The sequence below is a fragment of the Atractosteus spatula genome, chromosome 12 (genome assembly GCF_055471065.1).
Source record: "Atractosteus spatula isolate fAtrSpa1 chromosome 12, fAtrSpa1.hap1, whole genome shotgun sequence".
Taxonomy (NCBI): Eukaryota; Metazoa; Chordata; class Actinopteri; order Semionotiformes; family Lepisosteidae; genus Atractosteus; species Atractosteus spatula.
This window is the reverse complement of record NC_142717.1, coordinates 43,093,953-43,112,483: the sequence shown is the minus strand read 5'-3', so window position 1 is coordinate 43,112,483 and position 18,531 is coordinate 43,093,953. Positions and strand designations below refer to the sequence as shown.

The window sequence follows — 18,531 nt, the reverse complement described above, 5'->3', positions numbered from 1 at the left end:
CCGTCCTCCTGCTTGTTGTCTGTTAGCCTGATCTGCTCAGATGGAAGGCCTCCAGTGAAATCCAGGTTGCTGTTGTTAGTAGCATTGGTGGACCAGAATATTTCAACCAGTATGCCGCTATGGTAACGAGGGACACTGTTCAGCAAGAGGTGCTGTCCTTTGGACGAGTTAATCTAAGATGCAGACTACTCGTTCATTTAAGAGATCAGGACACTGTTAGTAAAAGAAGGGGTGCTAATCCCCGTATTTTGACTAAATTCCGTTCTGAGCTTACCTGTTTCCTCACTCTTTCATGCGATGCATATTATAAAGTATAAAGCATTGCATTGCACTTGTGCATATGACAACTAAACTGAAATGAAGGGCATGGGAAACATTTACACACTTCATATACAAAGGTGTATATATGGTTCAGGTGGGTAGCTGTGTCAGCATGCGTAGGCTGCAAAGCAACAAGTAAAGGTTTATTCCAGGCTGAAAAGAGAAGAAAGAAAACACGTTTCGGCTCCACAGTTGTGTTTTCTTTCTTCTCTTTTCATCATGGAATAAACCTATTGCATGTTCCTTTAAAAGATGTATATATAGACATACAAAGGTTTGTGTACCCAGTGTAATGTGTAAAATTTCCATTTATGTCTACATTTTCGCTTGACTTCTTTTCAAAGCAGTGCTAATCGGGCTGTGTATTGAGAGGCAGTGGACTGCTTGTTGTAACCAGGGCACTATGTACAGTCGCAGTTGAGTCAGTAATATTTGCAACTGCTAATTTGAAGGGGTACTGGTGCAGAAGTAAAAACAACAGGCCAGGAGGTGGTGTTTAATCCATGTGGGGTACTATATAATATGAGACCTTGCAGAGTATAGGAGTAGAAATGGCTCTGGATCCAAGTCTTTTTGAATGGTTTGTACTCTGTAAAATCTCCATATTCGTCTCTTTGTTTGCATGTGATCTTGTTTTCGATAGTTTTTTACTTTGTTCATACGAATTTTGCATTGTTGCCTTTTCTGGAGCCAAGACTTGAGTCTTAATTTAGTCAAAAATGTTCAATGTTAAATTTTTGAAGAATAGTGTTTAAGTTCGGCAGTTTATAGAAGCCCTGTGATGTCTGATCAATCTGCGGTATGAAATGTCACTGATGATACTGTCTCGTGAAAGTTTCTATACCGAGACCCTGTAACAGCCACTGGAAGATTTGTTTTAATACACACAATCATTTAAATTAATGTTTGTTTTCTTTGTTCATGTCATTTTCTTTGCCTGGGAAAACTCTAACATTTCAGATTCTCTGCTTATGATACTTAAAAGAAATTTCAGTGGCCTAGAAGAAAAAAAAATGACAATGGGGAGAAAATGTCAAAGGTTTTACTGAGGAAATGAAGTGCACGTTTGGCATTTTGAGCATCAAATTAAAATGGGTTTCACCTCCTGTCCTGGCAATGATTTTTCTTCCAAACGTGAAAATCATTACAAATGACCCTTTGTTCGTATTTAGAAGGTACTGTAACAAACACAGCATATAATTACATGCATTTTGTGCATTTTTTAAATTGAACACCTTAACTTGGTGTACTAGAATCAGTCTTCATTAGCTGTTTTAAAATTACGACAAAAAGTTGGTTCTAAAAGACAAATCAATTGGTCAGTTAATTAAAAGAATCTAACCCAGATTTAGGATGTGTCATTACTTAACTGTTCTTGTTTTAAACACACTGCACTCATTTATTTTCTACTTAATAGTTGATTTCTTTGTTTTTGATACATTCTCATGTCCTATATGAACTGCCTTCATAAAAGTTACACAATAACTAAGAAAAGCGGTGTTGCAAGTTGGAGGGTGCCATTAACATGACTGACTAAATGATGAGAGTTGTGCTGCTGAGAATATGTGGTATTTGCTTCTGTGGGAATACAGGTTGATTGACATGCTTACCTTAATGGTATAAAGTACTAATGTGAAGAGGAGGTATTGTGGGATTAGGTATTTAACATGCGTATCCCAGATTCTGTAATTAATTTAGATGGCCTTATTTTGCCTTGTCACTAGTGTTGCATGTTTATCTACCACACAACTTTATTTGAAATGCGATGAACTTTAGCACAAGCAGAAGCGAAAAGGAAATATTGCTGTAATTGTTCTAGTCAGTGGGGAGTATGATGATTACAGCTGATTTTATGCACATATTTAAATTTTCAAATTTAAAAGCTTTAATTAAAAATATTTAATTAAAAGACATTTGGGTATTATAATTAAAAAAGGTATGCTGTTTATTTGTGCTTTTTAAAGGTTAATGAATGTGCTTAATGGTACATTGAAGCTGTGTGAAATTAGAGAGAAGATCTATCCAAAGCCAGAAAAATAGAAGGAGTTTAGTCTGAAAATAATTTTTCAGCTAATGAAAAGAACTATCTCCATGTTTGCATGAGGTTACTCTGGATGCTCTGGTTTTCTTCCCAGTTTCCAAAGACATGCTGTGTATGTTAATTGGTGCCTCTAAACTGTCCCTGTGTGCTCTTTTCTGTGTGTGGCCTGTGCACACAACCTGATGTCCCATCCAGGGTGTAGTTCCATCTTGACCCCTGTGATTCAGGGTAGTCTCAGCGTCACTGTGACCCTTGCCCAAAATAAGCAGCTTTGGATAATGGGTGGGAGTTTGTATGGATGAAAGAACTAACCAAAGCCTGTGTAAAAAAGAAAAGCTGTTACTTTTTGAAAAACCAATGAATCTTTTATAGTACTGGTTCGTAATACAACAATACTGAATTTAAAAGATCCCAAACCTGCAATACAATACGTTGTTGGTTTTCATGACTTACTCAATACTATAACTGTGCCCAAATGATGAATTGTAATTGCGATATGAAATCTATAATTTATAAAGCTGGGATGTCTTGGAGTGAATTTTATTTTTCCAAACTTGAAATGCTATTCTGAAAGAACTAATCAAACATTATTTGAAATCTGCCTTGAATATTTTTTTCCAAGCTAGACATTGAAAGAGAAGTTTCAAAAGATTTAAGCTTCTATTCTTACTGTTTTTAATAGAGTAATAACAGTCAGACAGAGTTATAATAAACTTGCTGTATGAAATCCATACTGCTTTGTTTGTACATCAGCCAACAAGATGAAAAAAAAAACAACAGAAAGCTTTGCTTTTTTGTACAGCGTGTTGACAAGTACATAAAAGCTGATAATATAAATCCAGGGGCTGAAATAACTCTGCAGTGTTGCTCTCTGTGGCAATACTGTATATTTACTACCTCATTAAAAAGGAAAAAGCAGCTTGAGCTGTCTTGTTTTAAAGATGTATGGCCAGGGCAAAACTTTCAGACTTAATTTCAATAGGTCTTTTAAACACTGTGTATGTGTTCGTAATAAGAAACAGATTCATATTTTCAAGATGTTTTTGTTGTTATTTTTTACTTTGTTCCCTTGTTAAAGTGTTGCAATAATGAAATAATATAGCTGATAATATCATTTGTGTCTGAATAACATATTTCATTATGTTTTTATATGTTGTATGTGTGTTATAATAGCAACAGCATGTGTTACATAAATAGAAAGTTGCTCTAATGCTAACACTCATGTTTGTTTTTTTTACTTAAAATGTTTATCCTGCCATTACTGCATGTGCAGAGCATTATTCCAAACCATTCCTGATTTTACTATGGTTTCAGCAGTGTGGTGCATTGGGATTGTTCAATTTCATTGTTTTAGTTCTGCACTCAAAAATTTGGCCAAAGCCTCCAGCACTTTGTAAAATTGTTGCTTTAACCCTAACAGAGGACTTTGAAATTTGTGGTACATGTACACATGCATAAAGTTAAGAACATAAGGCTGTAACCAAAAAAATAACCCCTTGCCCATTCAGTTTTTGTCAGCCCTTTGCTTGAGGCTGTGCTTTTTTCAGTGATCCTAGAAAGCAGTAGGCAGATTATCTAATACTCTTTGATAAGGACATTTCTCCAGTTCTCAGTTATATGACCAACCTTGCTTTTAAATAGCCCTACAGAATGCAGTCAAAATTTATTACGCTGTGCTGTAGAAGTCTTTCCATTTTTCTGTTCCGTTCTTTGAATGTTTTCCACATGTTGTGCACAAAATTTTATCTCTTTTATTTTAGCTCATAGTTATTACTTTATTGCTATGTTGTTACGGTACAAAGAGTAGCGTTTTAGGTTCATGGACCTGTAGAGTCCAGCCTAGCGCTAATGATTTGTCTGATTGGCATTGGATTGACAAAACCCCTACCAAAACTCAGCTGCTTTTTTATAATGGATGCAAGTGTAGCGAGGAATAAGTGATATTAATGATGTGGGATGCCTGACACTGACTTATAATTAGCTTTGATTAGTAAAGGTGATGGATTAGCTACTACAGTGATTCATATCGGCTGCACATTCAGAGTTTACCTTGAGTTTGTGTGTGAGTTGTAAATATTATAAACGTCATTGCAGCTTTTTATCCCTACTGTTCTTTACTTTTTCTCATTTTCTACCATCAGTTTATTAGAATTGTAACAATTAGTATATACAGTAACATACTTTTAGTACTTTCTGTTATTAAGTTATATCATTTGTCTTTCTAATAAGTATTCCTTTCTGTGATGATTGTTGTACTGTGCTGTATTTCAAATTTCAAATCTAAAAGGAAGCAAGTATAAAAAGAGTGGAAGTGAATCTGAACATAAAAAAGGAATTGCTTCCATGATGTCCATTATGTAGCAAATGATTTAGGAAATGATATTTATTGATTCAATGGGTGGAGCAGCCTGGCCAATAGGACAACACATCTGGCTGGTAAATTAGACACTGTGGCAGGTACGATAAGAGGAAAAGCAGCATATTAGGCAGCAGAAAATAAATGCCTTGATAGTGTCTGGGGAAACAAGGTATCTCAGACCTGTTTGGCAAGCTTTAAAAAATCTGGGTTTGGTAAAAGGGAGAATGTGAGGCATGCAGCTGTCTCAGATGGGATGCAGAACTGCCAGGACTGATGTCTGCCTCACTGTGGAGAGGCTGCTACAATGATTCCCACATATATTATATTCAAGGTCTATACCCAGATCCAGATGAGCATTTCGAGTTAAAGGTGTATGGAAAGGGTAGTGGTTCCAGTGCCCAGTGGAAACTTTTTGTCTGTGTTTTTTACAGTTTAGTCACTTTAAACTGTACTTATGGGCACATAATGCTAAATCAGTATTCATGACATGTAGCAGTTGTGGTGTACGTTTGGCACGTAGATCTGAAATCCAGGCATCACAATTCATAGCCTAAGGGAAGTCTGGATGTCATTGTATTGTGTTTTAGTTTCAATTCTCAAATGATTGACTTCCTAAAAAAATTTGCTTGTTAATTACTGCGTTCCAGTAGTAGTAACCCACAATGCCAGGAATATTTGATACATGAAATGAATACTTCAAAAATAATGCAAAAATAACTCTTTGTTAATTACCTGAAAATGGTTTTCAGATTTAAGATACCATACAATCAGGCAGTCATTTAAGAACAAGCCATGGGAATTAGACAGGGAATCCTCGAATGGTGTCTTTTTACAAAAATATATGATTGAACACAAGAAAAGTAAAGTGGTTTCCTTTCGTAGGGTTAAGGAGACTTAAACCTTTTTTCCTGGACGGAAATTGTGGATTTGTGTTCTCTGAGCTCTGAAACTTCATGGCCATTTCTATAAAAGATTTATTTCTGAAAGCAAGTAAACTGGAATTGGAATACTGAATTTTAGAAGCGAGGCAAATTAGAATACTCTCATCTAGAGCTTAAGATGGTCTGAAAAATGAAATAGATGTATTATGCCATATAATTCCGAATGATGTTTCTTCTCCTATATTCCCTGTATTCATGACATCTTAATGGATGAACACCACAATTTTTTAATGAAGCCCTTTTTTCTTCTTTCTTGTAGAGGATGTGAAGCAGGTTTTCAGCCAGACCACAATTCATCAGCACATTCCGTTTAACTGGAATTCGGACTTCATGCAGCTGCACTTTGGCAGGGATCACAAGAAGCACCTCACATACTCTGAGTTCACACAGTTTCTCCTGGTGGGTTTGCAGTTTCTTCCAGCTTGTTTCATCTCTGAATCCACGCTGACATTGAACAACTTGAATCTGTGCAATGATTTATCTGATATTCTATATTTTTGCACCTTTCTCATTTTTTTTTCTATTTTTGTGTGACGTATGTTTTATTATTTTCCTTAAAGGCGAAGATGTTCACTAACATATCATTGTTTTCTCACAGCTTCTTGTACAGTAGCTGTTATTGCCAGCTGTGCTTCCTTCCATTCACTAGGTGCACGAAAAGATCGATCTGTTTTTGTTGTAAATACAGACGGATTTGGTTTGTACACACTAAACCTAGAAGAGGTCGTGTTCAGTAGAAGTAGTGTGGGCCAAAACAAAGTTGTCTTGTGTCGGCTTCTCTCAGCACAATAACACATATTGATTTTGTTAGCCATTAATGAAACACTGAGGTCGTGTTTCTGTGGGAACAGTTGGCTTTTATTACATGACGTAATATTGTTACCAAATGATTCTTGCAACCAGGTAAAAGTTTTTCGTTATGAATGATATTATCAGTGGCTCGGCACCATTCCTTTTGTATTCCTGGTGTGTGAGCCATTTTCTAATATAATGTCTAGACCTGCAAACAGGCAGCAGGAGGTTTTGGACATGCCAAGTTTGCGTCTAGTTTTGCTATATTTGAGTCCTTTTTTATATTTTAGTTAAGTTGGACCAGATGGGTTTTTAAGCTTACTTCAGAAAGTGTTTAGTCAGGACAGCCCTGTTCCATACACAGGGCTTCTATGTCGGTGTCAAAAAGGAAATGCATTTCTTGCTTTGTAAGGAATCGGTAGTTTAGAAATTCACGTCATGTAATTCTTTTTATATCAAAACAAATATTTGATGTAAACGTAACAAACACACTTTTTCTCACTCAGTATACTCAATGAGCACTTTTTATAAAGGGGGCGGCACAGTGTAATGGTTATGTCTCTGGACTCCTAACTGGTGGGGTGTGGGTTCTAGAAACCAGGATGAGACGTTGTGTGCATTCTTTATAATAGAATTGTGCTGTTTTGAACAGGATCGGGAGACAGGTCCACGTGCCCTGTACAGTACCACCAGTCCTTAGGCAAGCTGTCTGCGATTGAGCTAGGATAGCACAAAATATGTCATATTACAGATTGGATCAGCCAGATATACTGTACATCTTTACAAGGCTGCAAAAGTGTTCTAGATGTGAAAGACTCTAATCATTCTGTCATTATTGGTCGGACACCGTGTCATATTTTTCCTAGTTGACTTTTTATGGACAGGGGGCACAGCGGTTAGTGTCGCTGCCTCGCAGGTTCAGTTCCGGGCTTGGGGTGCTAGCCGTGTGGAGTTTGTATGTTCTCCCCAGGTTCATATGGCTTTCCTCTGGGGGCCCCAATTTCCTTCCAGAGATATACTGGTGGCTAATTGGCTTGTGGGAAGACTGGCCCTGGTGGGTGTCTGGGTGTCTGCCCTGCTTTGCCCTGGGAGTACCCCCTCTTGCACCCGTTGCTTGCTGGGATAAGCTCTGCTGCGGCTCAGAATCGGGAAGAGGCAGTTAGCAGATGACTGGATGGACATTTAATGATATTGAGCTGATTGTTCTTGTGCCAAAAACATTTCCGTTACATGTCTGAACCTTGTTATGGCTTCTTTATACATTGCAAAGTCTTGTCGACCACTTTCAGAATAATCTGGTCAGCACTTTCATCTCCACTCTTGTACAGCGCAAGCTTAAAAAAAGTAAATCTGAAAGTTCTCCCCCCTCAGAAATCTGTGACAGTTTAGTAGTGGACATGCAACACTCTGTGATGAAGTGCTGCACGTAGAGAGCTGGGTGTAGATGTCAATATGTAATATATAGAATAATAGGTAGGCCTTTCACCCATTCTGTCAATCTGTCACCACTTTTGGACCTAATCTGTTATACCTTTTTAACATAAGTGCCCTGTATTGATAATTTATCTGTGCAAATGGGCCAGGTACTGACCAAGTGTCTTTTTAACTTGATTTAATATACTGTAAATTGCATGTGGGTTTCACGGTTTTATCAGCATGTATGTTATTTAAATATTTGACATTTTACCATACTGTATAAACAAGTGAACTTCAGAAGACAAAACATACTAAATGGTTCATCGTGAATAAAGTCTGTCCCATTTTTTTATTTGCTCTGTTGTTTACCCTGCGTTATTGTTAAAATATCAAATATAAAGCACTTTTAAAAAAAAAAAAAAATACAAAGTAGCTTTGACGGAGCAGTTCCACAATTCCAAATTTCCTTTTGATTTGGGCACGTGTCACTGCTCTAATCTTCCTTTTCCCCATGTTCCTCAATATCAAGCAGCAGACTAATAGCTGTTGTGGTCTAATGATAGCCATTTTGTAGTTTTTGTCATTTTATTTTAATAACTTTGCAAAACCACACTGAGTAATTTCCTGAGCTGACCTGTTATATTTAGTAAATTGTTTAACTGCGGTATTGTAGGTCTCAGTCTTAAAACAATTTACATGGAGCTTAAACAAACCTCCGTTGGTCTGTGCTTTAAGGTGTGATTTAAAATGAGGGCACTGTGGTGAATATGCCCTGGGGTCTATTTAATTAAGGATTATGACATTTACAGTAAGCCACAGCTGCTGGCACAGGTACAACATGACTGCAGCTCCACCAACTGCTGGCTCAAAGTCACGGAGAAGAAAGATGGGGCTTAAAGTTTGATGCTGTTGCCTAGTGCTTTGAGAGTTTTACAAATAACATTTCATGATCATCATAGTTGGAATCACAGCCTTTGATTGGTGTTCTGTAAAGTCCGTGAGAACTCCTCCAGAGTCCTCAGGTTTAGCTTTATTCCAGTGCTTTTCTCTGGGTGTGAGCACTTAGTACGTGGTGACTTGACCAGGAAGTAGCACTGAGTGTTATTGAGACCTTTTCACCACAGGCTCTCATCTTAGGTCTACGCAGTCTCTCGATTCCGAAGCGTTCAGTGTTTGTTCCCAATTCTAGGTCTCCGCATTTGTAGAAAAGTATCTCTTCTACTTCCTTCAGCATTAAGTTAGCATCCTCTGGAATAGCTACATCAATTAGGAGGCAGATTTGTCCTGTCTTATATACTCCTTGTATTGTTATACACGACGCTTGAGTTGGAGAACCAGTTAATCCTTATCATCCTGCCGAGCTAGTGTGTGAGAGATCTGCCTTGCATCATTCTCAAAGCAGTAACCATGTATATAGATCTGATCATTTATTTACCCAGACAAGTCAGTTGAGAATGCGGTCACATTTTCTTGGTGACATTTCTCAAAACAGGAAATTGTATTTATTGTAACTACAGGTTTTGTGGTAATTAGTGTCTTTTGATTTGCTTTCTTCACACTATAAATAAAAATATTTCTATGGAGTGTGCTATTTCCTCTCTTTTTATATGCTTTTGTGTTATTTTCACTGACAGTCTCTTTGTTCCAATAACAACTGCGCTTTGAAAGAAATGTTTGAAGGTTGAATTCTAGCCTGAAGAACCCATGCTCTGTGCAGTTAATGTTTTGATTTATGAAACCCTGTAATACCAGTCTGAGTTTTATGATACCAGTGTTTGTCTTTGACTCTGCAGGAAATGCAGCTTGAGCATGCAAGACAAGCATTTTTACAGAGGGATAAGGCCAAGACTGGAACCATCACAGCACTGGATTTCAGGGACATTATGGTCACAATCCGACCTCACATGCTGACGCCATTTGTAGAAGAGTGCCTAGTTGCTGTAAGTATGATATCGAACAATCGTCAGAACAAAAAATAAAAAATGCTAATTATTTCAATCTCAGGCTGAATCACAATGCATATCATACAGTTTGTTTGAAATTTTTTACCTGTCTTTGCTGCTTTCGTTATAAACTGTATGTGTAGCTTGCCAGGAGACATCCACTTTATTCCTGTGTGCAGTCTTGCACAAAAACACCATTGATAACCATGATGACTTTGCAATCCATCACTTTCTTTGGGTTCTTAACTGAGAGGTTTGGAAACTCTGGATCTGTTACAAAACAAGCTTTCCAAGATGATTAGAAATAAATGAAGCAAACAGTTCCTTGTGAAAAAGTATCTTAAGAAAAATCTGTAAATTTTACGTCGCTAATTTCTTCCTTTTATGAAGGGGAGTTATGTTTACCACTTAAATCTCACTAACGAGAACTGAACATTTTAAAAAGGCCTTTTTTTTCAAACTGTCAGTTTGATTAATTTTCCTACGCTGGAACACACTGGAATTTTACGAGGCAGTATGAAAAAACCATATACAAGACCATGACCCTTGGATTCTGTTATACGTTATGCTGTCATTGGATTATGTGAGATTTTTGCCATTACGGATTATATGAAATTTATGAGCTCTAGGGCCCTACATTCAACACATTTAAGTGCTTAAGTGGCCATTGGCCTCTGTGTGGATTAATGTACATGAGTGTTTGGAGTACAGGGCCCACAGAGTTCATGTTTTGGTGTAGAATATAATTAGTTGAGATGGGTGCTGCTCTGCAAGAGATGGACTGCCCTTGTCTGTCCCGGAGTTTATGAGCATGTTGCCTGTGGATCCTCTGTGGGGCTCTCAGACAGAAGTAAGAAAGTTTGGAGTTCCCCGAAATGCATTCTTTAACGCTTAACTCATCACACATCCCAGAGAATGAGCGAGAGCTTACTAGTTATGTTATTGTTCTTAGACGTTCCTTTTTAAACCAGCGCTGTGTTTGAAGCCTGGACCTTTTTCACATGATTTCTTCAAAGGTTACAGTGCCATCTAGTGACCAGGATGGCCCTTTTTTCCATCTCTGTCCCCTCCCTATAGACTGCAGCTCTTTCCACGTCTCGCTTGTATTTTCCATCACTCTGATCCGAGACGACATTTTCCATCACTGTCGCTCAGACAGCGAATCTAATACCTCTGTCCACGTTGGCCTCGAAAACTCCATCAGGGAGATGAGAATGTGGCCTCCACACGGGATGCGTTCCATTGTGTGGAGAAAAGAAGTTGTCAGACTTCTGGGATTGAAATGCCTGCATTATTGCATTTTTGTTGTTTTTTTTGCCTGTTTATTAGATACCACATCACATAAAACATTTTAATTAAAACAGCGCTATAGCTTGGATCCTCTTAAATTACTACCGGTCTTGTTGCTGTAATCCTACATGTGCATTTATTTAGTTCCCTATAGGGTTTGAGGGTTAAGAACTCTGTTAATGATTAGCTGTTTGGTAGTTTTTCTGAGAAATATTCATGTTAAATGCAGGAATTCATTTTACGTGTCTTATAATCTTTGTAAGCATTTATAGTAAAGCCAAACGGTAACAGTACATTAAGGTATTTCTTTCAATATATTCTCTTTTTTTTACAAAACCTCTAGGTTGCTGGTGGCACTGCTTCCCACCAGGTCAGCTTTTCCTACTTTAATGGCTTTAATTCTCTGCTGAACAACATGGAACTCATTAGGAAGATCTACACAACACTGGCTGGCAGTAGGAAAGATGTCGAAGTCACTAAAGGTTAGTAGCAATTTCTTTCTCTTTCTGTCTGATTGTGCCTGCTGGATGTTTCCCAAGGCACACAAGAACACATTCCCACATGCTCTGGTAAAAATGATGTCTGCGTTCTCTGCACTGTCTGCGACGCATCCTTTGACCGAGCACGAATGGCTTGTCTGATCCATCCCGCATCTCTCTGTGGTCCTTGGCGTGCAGGTTATCCAGGGGTGGGGTAAAGCAACAGTGTGCATTTGAGAGGGCTCTGTAAAGTTTGCTAGGCCCCCTGCCAATTTGGCAGCCTATTAAAATGACCTTCCAGTGTAGCTGAAGATTTTCCTTAACTTGTACTGGCTGTAGCACAAGCTGCGCTACAAGCTGGGAATGTGATGTTATCGGCCTAATCTGGCCTCTTCTACTGAAAGTTCCCACTGCAGCTAGGAGGCTTCATTAGTGGGGCCTACTGGGACTGATGCGTGCAAATTTCCACATCCCTTTCTGTCTCCTCCTTTCGCTGACCCACATCTGATTAGTACCTTATGTTTAGTGAGACAAACATTTCAAACACCACGGTTTCCAGCCAGGAGGAACGAGGGCACCCCTAGTGCCTCGTCTTACCTTATAGTAACCCGTGCTGCAGGGAGCGTGGCTGGGTTTGATTCGGTTGATTCAGTGTTGAGGTTGGCAGTGCAAATAAATGAAAGAGCATGAGGGTTACAAATGAGAGGAGGCCATTTTGCTCATCCGGTTGCTAGTAGCTAATTGATTTGAAGAACTCAGCTGTGTTCTGAAAGAAGCCAGGGCATCGGGTTCAACATCATGGCTGCATAGGTTGTTTCAGAGACCTACAACCCTCTTGTGTCAAAATGGGGCCCCTATTAATGTTCTTCCTCGTGGTTTTCCGTTTGCTTTGTCTGATATAGTTCTATGGCTGTTTCATAGCTTTCTGTGTACAAGACTGAAAAGGTTCACTTCATTTAACCTGTTGAACTAGGAGATTTCTTTGAGTCTGGGAATGTTTCTCATTCTTTTCTGGACAGGCATTCATCCACTAATGGGAAGTCATTTTTAGCAGCAAAGTTGTTCATTTCTTTTGTCATTTGTTATGCCCTGCTTTATAGCTGTTGACAGAGGCAAATGCATGGGATACAAATGTAGAATTCATCTAAATGACCAGAATGAGTAGTCATTGCATGTTTTCTGCTATCGTATATTCCTCATATTTCCTAAGAGGTTAGCAAACAAGTCGATAGAAGATGATGTCCTATAGTGTGTCCATTGGAGAAGACTTAACCATAAACAGGCTAAAATTACCACATTAGCTTAAAGGATCTCTAAGGACAAAGCTTGAGTAAAACAATCGGGGGACATGCTATTTTATGAATCTGTCTCTGACTGGACACTGTCTCAGTGCTTCTCCGTCACAGAGTAAATTGAGCTTCACCTCATTGCTTACAACAGTGAAAATGTGTAGCAACACAAGCTGCATTTTAAAACAGTCATTCTGCTTTGCTTCAGTAAGATATAAGTAGATATTGGATAGACTTGTTCTCCAAATTAAATAGCGTCCAGTGTTAGCAAAAATATGACTTTCTTTCCTATCCATGCAATACCCATTTGTCTTTTTGTGTGCCTCTTCATCTTGAGGCTTAGGGGGGGAAAAAAGGCATCTGGAAACCATTTTCTATGTAAGTAATATTTAAATGTCTTCCTTGATCATTTTTGTTGCAGAGGAGTTTATTCTAGCGGCTCAGAAATTTGGGCAGGTGACCCCCATGGAGGTAGACATTCTGTTCCAGCTGGCTGACCTGTCCAGACCATGTGGGTAAGTGCAAAGAAGAACTCCAGAGGAGCCACTGAGCCTCTGAGGAGACCCACGATTTTATTTGAATGTTTTTATCTTTCGTTATTAAGCACAGGGCAAGAAGAAAAGAAGAAGAAAACTTGCTGTCTTCTTCAGCTCAACCTCTGATCGAGTTCTGTATTTCCAGAACAGAGCTCCTGTCTGTCCAGAAGCCATGATTGTTTTCCATTCGTATCTGTCTTCTGTTTTAGTTTTGTTTAGATTACAGCTTTATGCAGTGATCATACCTTACATATTTTGATAATCCATCTCATTAACTTTGTAATGTAATGGGTATCAGCTATACAGTGTTTACTGCATAATTAGAGTAGGATTTCTGGATCTTTTCTGTATGTTTCAGAGTGCAAGAAAACTGCTTTGAGGAGTAAACCAAGGTTAAGTTCATGAAACAAAAGCTTCATGAAATAATTTGGTTCTGTTAGAACTGTCCTATGCCAAAACCAATAATTTAAAACAATAAACACAATTAAAATGTGTTTTAGGCAAAATCAAATGCAAATGCCTGTAAAAAAAGGCATCTTTTCATCCAAGAGTGGCAGGAGAAAGTTGGAGTCAAAGACTCCAAAAATACTGGAGCAAAAATATTTAAAACCTCTCTCAAAAAATGTCTCTGCCTGAACCTTAATTAGGAAATGATGTGTGGTCAAAATCACTTTAAAAAGGGGTAGATTGATGGAAAGTAACAGTAAATAATTCTGCCTTTATCTAAGAATAATTACTCATGAACTAAGCTATCGACTTTACATTTCACAAGATAATTAAGAATGGATTGTATTGTATAAGGTTTGCTTTCCTAGCATCTGTATGGTCTTTAAAGAATTACTTATGAGTGTGCACACGATTATTATTTTTCCCCCTTTTCAATGCAACTCAATACTTTAATAGGCACTGACCCTGATTAAGGACGCAAAAGATAATTGTTCCCATAATCCGTACAATTCTGTTCACAGTCCAGGAATATTTCAGAGAAGTTATGCACTGAAAAATGATGGGCATGCAGACAGTGAAGCTAACAATGTACAAATGTTCTTTCTTTTGTGCTTGTTTTTTTCTTATTTTAATTAAGTAGTTTTGTTTTGAAACGGTTTGAAACCAGAATCAAATGTCACCCATTTTTTAGGCGTGTTGGGTTAGCAGACATTGAAAGAATTGCACCATTAGAAGAAGGGACTCTACCATACAACCTGGCAGAGGCACAGAAGCAGGTAAAAAGAGAGAGTTATTTGTTGTAATGAATACTATAAAAATACTTTTGGTTCCTCTATGCATCAATATTAATGAGAAGTGCAGGAAGATGCTTTTTCTTTAATTTTGTTAAGCAGAGTTTATCCCTCGACTAAACGGTGCTATGTAACCATTTGTGGGAATTTTAATAGTTCTATCTTCTTGTACTATCATTTCATTTCTCAATTATTTGTCTTCTTATTCAAGCCATACTTCAAGACGTAATGACGAACTGTACTGTGGGAAAGCTTGTGCCCATGGTACTTAAAAAGAGAGAGAAACACACAACTGAGGTGACTGAGGTTCTGTCCAGGAACTGGGAACTGATCAAAGCCATGGGACAAGCAGGGCTCAAACTTTCTACACCATCAACAAATATTGTACACTGCCAATGTTTTGTCAAATAAAAGGCTTCAGGATACACACAGTAGTCTGAACACTTAAAAGCATTACAAAAAAGATGACTAATAGTTACTTAACTATGAATTTTGGATTATTTAAGTAGTGTCTTGTGACAGTTTTTAACAGAAATAGGAAATGTGTTTTTTAACAATACTAATCAGATCAGCATTTTGAAACAAAGTTTTTATCTGCGTCCCTTCATCACAGAAAACATAATTGATCAAATGTTTAGCTGTCACTTAGTTGAATTGTATTACAGAGAACTAAATGCTATGGAAATCATTTTTCTGAATCATCAGACAGGCTGATGAAGTGCTGTTGTGGCAGTCTGATTCTTGTAGCCCGAAGGAAATCCTCTAAACACACTAATGGTTTTGTTTTTTGCCAGGTAAAAGCTTTTTTTATCACATGTTCATTATTTTCAAGGAAAAGGAAAGGAAATTATCTTTAGAGAGTACTGTAGATTCCATGGTAGAGGAATGAAAAAGAAAAGATCAGTAAGGCAACCAACTCATACTGTTTGTAGGTCTTTTTTTCTCCTCGCTGTTGTACTGTAAATGTGCATATAGTCTTGATTGTAAAATACTGTATGCTGCACATTCAAAGAAAATGTTAAGCGACTTTTAATTAGCAGTCTGAGGCAAGATTTTATAACACACAGACCACAAAACGGGGAGGAGGGAATGTGTTTGCTGTGAAAAAAAACATTATGTCCGCTTTTGGTCAGAAGAGTTCTCAGGGCGAGTTGTTCTGCTACAACAGCCTGTCCTGAGCAGGGCTGAGCAGAGACGCCAGTCCTGCCACAATGGATTGGTTTAGGCTGCGGTCTGGCCTCTCAGGCTTCAGTCCAGAACTCCCTTGGAATCCCTGAGGGCAGCCTCTAGCTTTGTGACTGAGGCATTAGTAAGGCAATGACAATGCTTTGATGAATCTTGACAGGTGGTTCTGTATGGTTACAGCCTCTCTTGAAGATAAATGGGAGGCCAGTTGCCTTGGGGTGTGTGAGTGGTGTTCTGTGTAACAGGTAGTGGAGAATGTGAAGTGGAATGCTTGGATCTTTGCTAGCTACTTTGCCGCTCTTTCAAAATGACTTCGTTAAAACCGTGCTCGTTTTGAGTGTGCAACTAACACTTTGCAGAAAGCTTGCTGAAGTCCGTGGAAAATCTAACAAAACCTGGACTTAATTATAACTACTCTTTAATGTATAAAGGCAGGCTAGAACGGAGTTGGGAGTATATGCTAGTATTAAAAGAGAATGCTTTCATAATCTCTGTTTATCCAAAGCTAAACTTTAGGAATAATTTGAAAAATCATAGGAAGTAAAATACTTGAGAATCTATTCAGCCATGCTCTTGAAGCCGAGTTAGTCCCTTTCTTAGCTTGGGTTAGATAAAAAGGCCCCAACCCTCTTTTTTAAGACATTAAAGATATCAGGTGACAGGCTGAGGTCTGTGCTCTGTAATTAAATACTGTGAGAGAAAGTAATAAACAGAATTTGTTCTATGCATGTTTTGTAAAGAACTACAGGAAAGTCTTGAAGCCCTGCTGTTTGTTTCTTTTAAGAACCTAAATGCATGTAAACAAAGCAAGCATGAGGAGGATTCATTTCACTCCAGCACTTTGTTGCCCGTGGAATGTCACTGCTATCTTGGCATGCAGTGTTAAGCTACACATTGCAAAGTTTTCCATGAGCTGCTGTGGCTTATTAGAAATGTCTGTTTCAGGACATTACAAAATCCCCCTATCAGTGCTTAACCCCCCCGGTTACAGACAGATGAACCTAAACCAGTTCAACCTCAGCAGCTCAGCTTTGGCTTTTGCTTTGGGAAGGCTTGACAATTCATGGAGCTCGTGAACTGCTGCTTGCTGTAATCTGAAAACTCTGACGTGTGTTTTTTTTCTCGTCTTTTTTCTCCCTGTGTGTCTCTGTCTGAGTAGCAGTCTGCGGGAGATGTGTCTCGGCCTATTCTGGTCCAGGTAGCAGAGTCAGCCTACAGGTTTTCTCTTGGTTCAGTTGCTGGAGGTTAGTCATGGATCAGTGTGTTTGCCCCCTCCCCCCTTCACTCCTCCTTTTCATAAACAACCCCTGTGGGAAAAACAAAGCCTTCCCTATCTCCTTCTGGAGCTGAATGCGCTCCGTAAATAAGAGGTGGGATTGTACCATGGGAACCTCTCTATGGCTTCTTTTGTACCTGTCAGTGATCAGAGGTTTCTAAGGTGGTGCCTTAGTCTTGTTTGGCTCCAGACTGCCTTCACAAAGAGACAGGTTAATAATGAGGTAGTGCTGTGCGATACACTTTTTAATTAAAACTGTCGGCATCGTACCCCTTTGTAGATCAGCAAAGTTGTCAGATGAGAAGGACATAATTGATGAGTTTGCAATCTTTTGACTTGGCTTTGTTTTTGTTTGGCTCATCACTTATTTTTCAGATATCCTGAATGCGGTTTACAGTTGCATTTTTGTTTGTTTGTTTCTTGTGTCTCGTGCAGCAGTCGGAGCCACTGCTGTCTATCCAATCGACCTGGTGAAAACCCGCATGCAGAACCAGAGAACTTCGGGCTCCTTTGTGGGAGAGCTGATGTACAAGAACAGCTTTGATTGCTTCAGGAAAGTCCTGCGCTATGAAGGCTTCTTTGGCCTGTACAGAGGTCAGTGTCTACATAGGCTACAGGCAAGACCTGACAAGGTATTGAAAGGGGGTCACGCTCCTTATGACCTACGTTGTTTGATGTCAGAAGATTGTATTGGAGCTGAAGAAGCTCTCAGAGAACATAGATCCCTTAAGATATGCATTCCAAAACAATTCTGTAAAATGAAACATTTAGACACATTGGAGACATTTTATTTCAGGATATGCAGTACCAGTTGTCACTGACCCTTGGATAATTTTTAAGCATGTACTGTATATTCCACTTTATTTAATGAAATTGTGAAATATATTTTCTCTCTGGAATTCCCTGGAATTAATATCAACACTTTTGTGATGGGAGTAGATTGAGCAGTGAAACTTTGTTCTCCTAATGAACCGTGTTTCTTATTTCTGATACAGCATTAAGGCAGCAGTTGAATACGAAAGCTTTATGAGTTTTCTGCTCTATTATATTACTTAAGTGCAGGTTTCAGCTCTTAATTGTTTGTGGCTGCTATAGCAGTTTATTTTGTGGTTATCTCTTGTGGCACACATGCTATCCATTAACAGCAGCAGGCCATGTATCTCTCAGATGAGAAACACTGCCATTCCATAAATTGTTGGAATTATTCTATTAAGATGCTACTGTAGCTACAGCATGTGACTGGGCTGAGATGTATCTCCGAGCCTTATGGATCGATCCGTTGACATTGCAGCAATGAATAAATACCTCGAAGTAGCAAGTATAGAAGACCATAAAGTAATTCAGAAAAAAGACCTAAAAACTGTAACTACTTTACCCCATCGGTTTCAATATTTCTCAATTCTGCTAAGTGTTTCCATGCTGAAA

At 38.5% G+C, this 18,531-nt stretch overlaps 1 protein-coding gene across 1 annotated transcript in view; it reads left to right on the top strand.

The window, feature by feature from the left end:
* The window catches only part of slc25a13 (solute carrier family 25 member 13), a gene marked incomplete at its 5' end in the record, with an annotated part of 47,299 nt that overhangs the window by 10,260 nt on the left and 18,508 nt on the right, over nucleotides 1-18,531 (top strand). Inside the window, 7 exons of the mRNA XM_088928603.1 lie at nucleotides 5,922-6,061; nucleotides 9,664-9,810; nucleotides 11,447-11,585; nucleotides 13,293-13,386; nucleotides 14,546-14,630; nucleotides 16,990-17,074; nucleotides 17,542-17,700. Of these exons, the coding sequence (XP_088784729.1) occupies nucleotides 5,922-6,061; nucleotides 9,664-9,810; nucleotides 11,447-11,585; nucleotides 13,293-13,386; nucleotides 14,546-14,630; nucleotides 16,990-17,074; nucleotides 17,542-17,700 (849 nt within the window). The remainder of the gene's footprint in view (nucleotides 1-5,921; nucleotides 6,062-9,663; nucleotides 9,811-11,446; nucleotides 11,586-13,292; nucleotides 13,387-14,545; nucleotides 14,631-16,989; nucleotides 17,075-17,541; nucleotides 17,701-18,531) is intronic.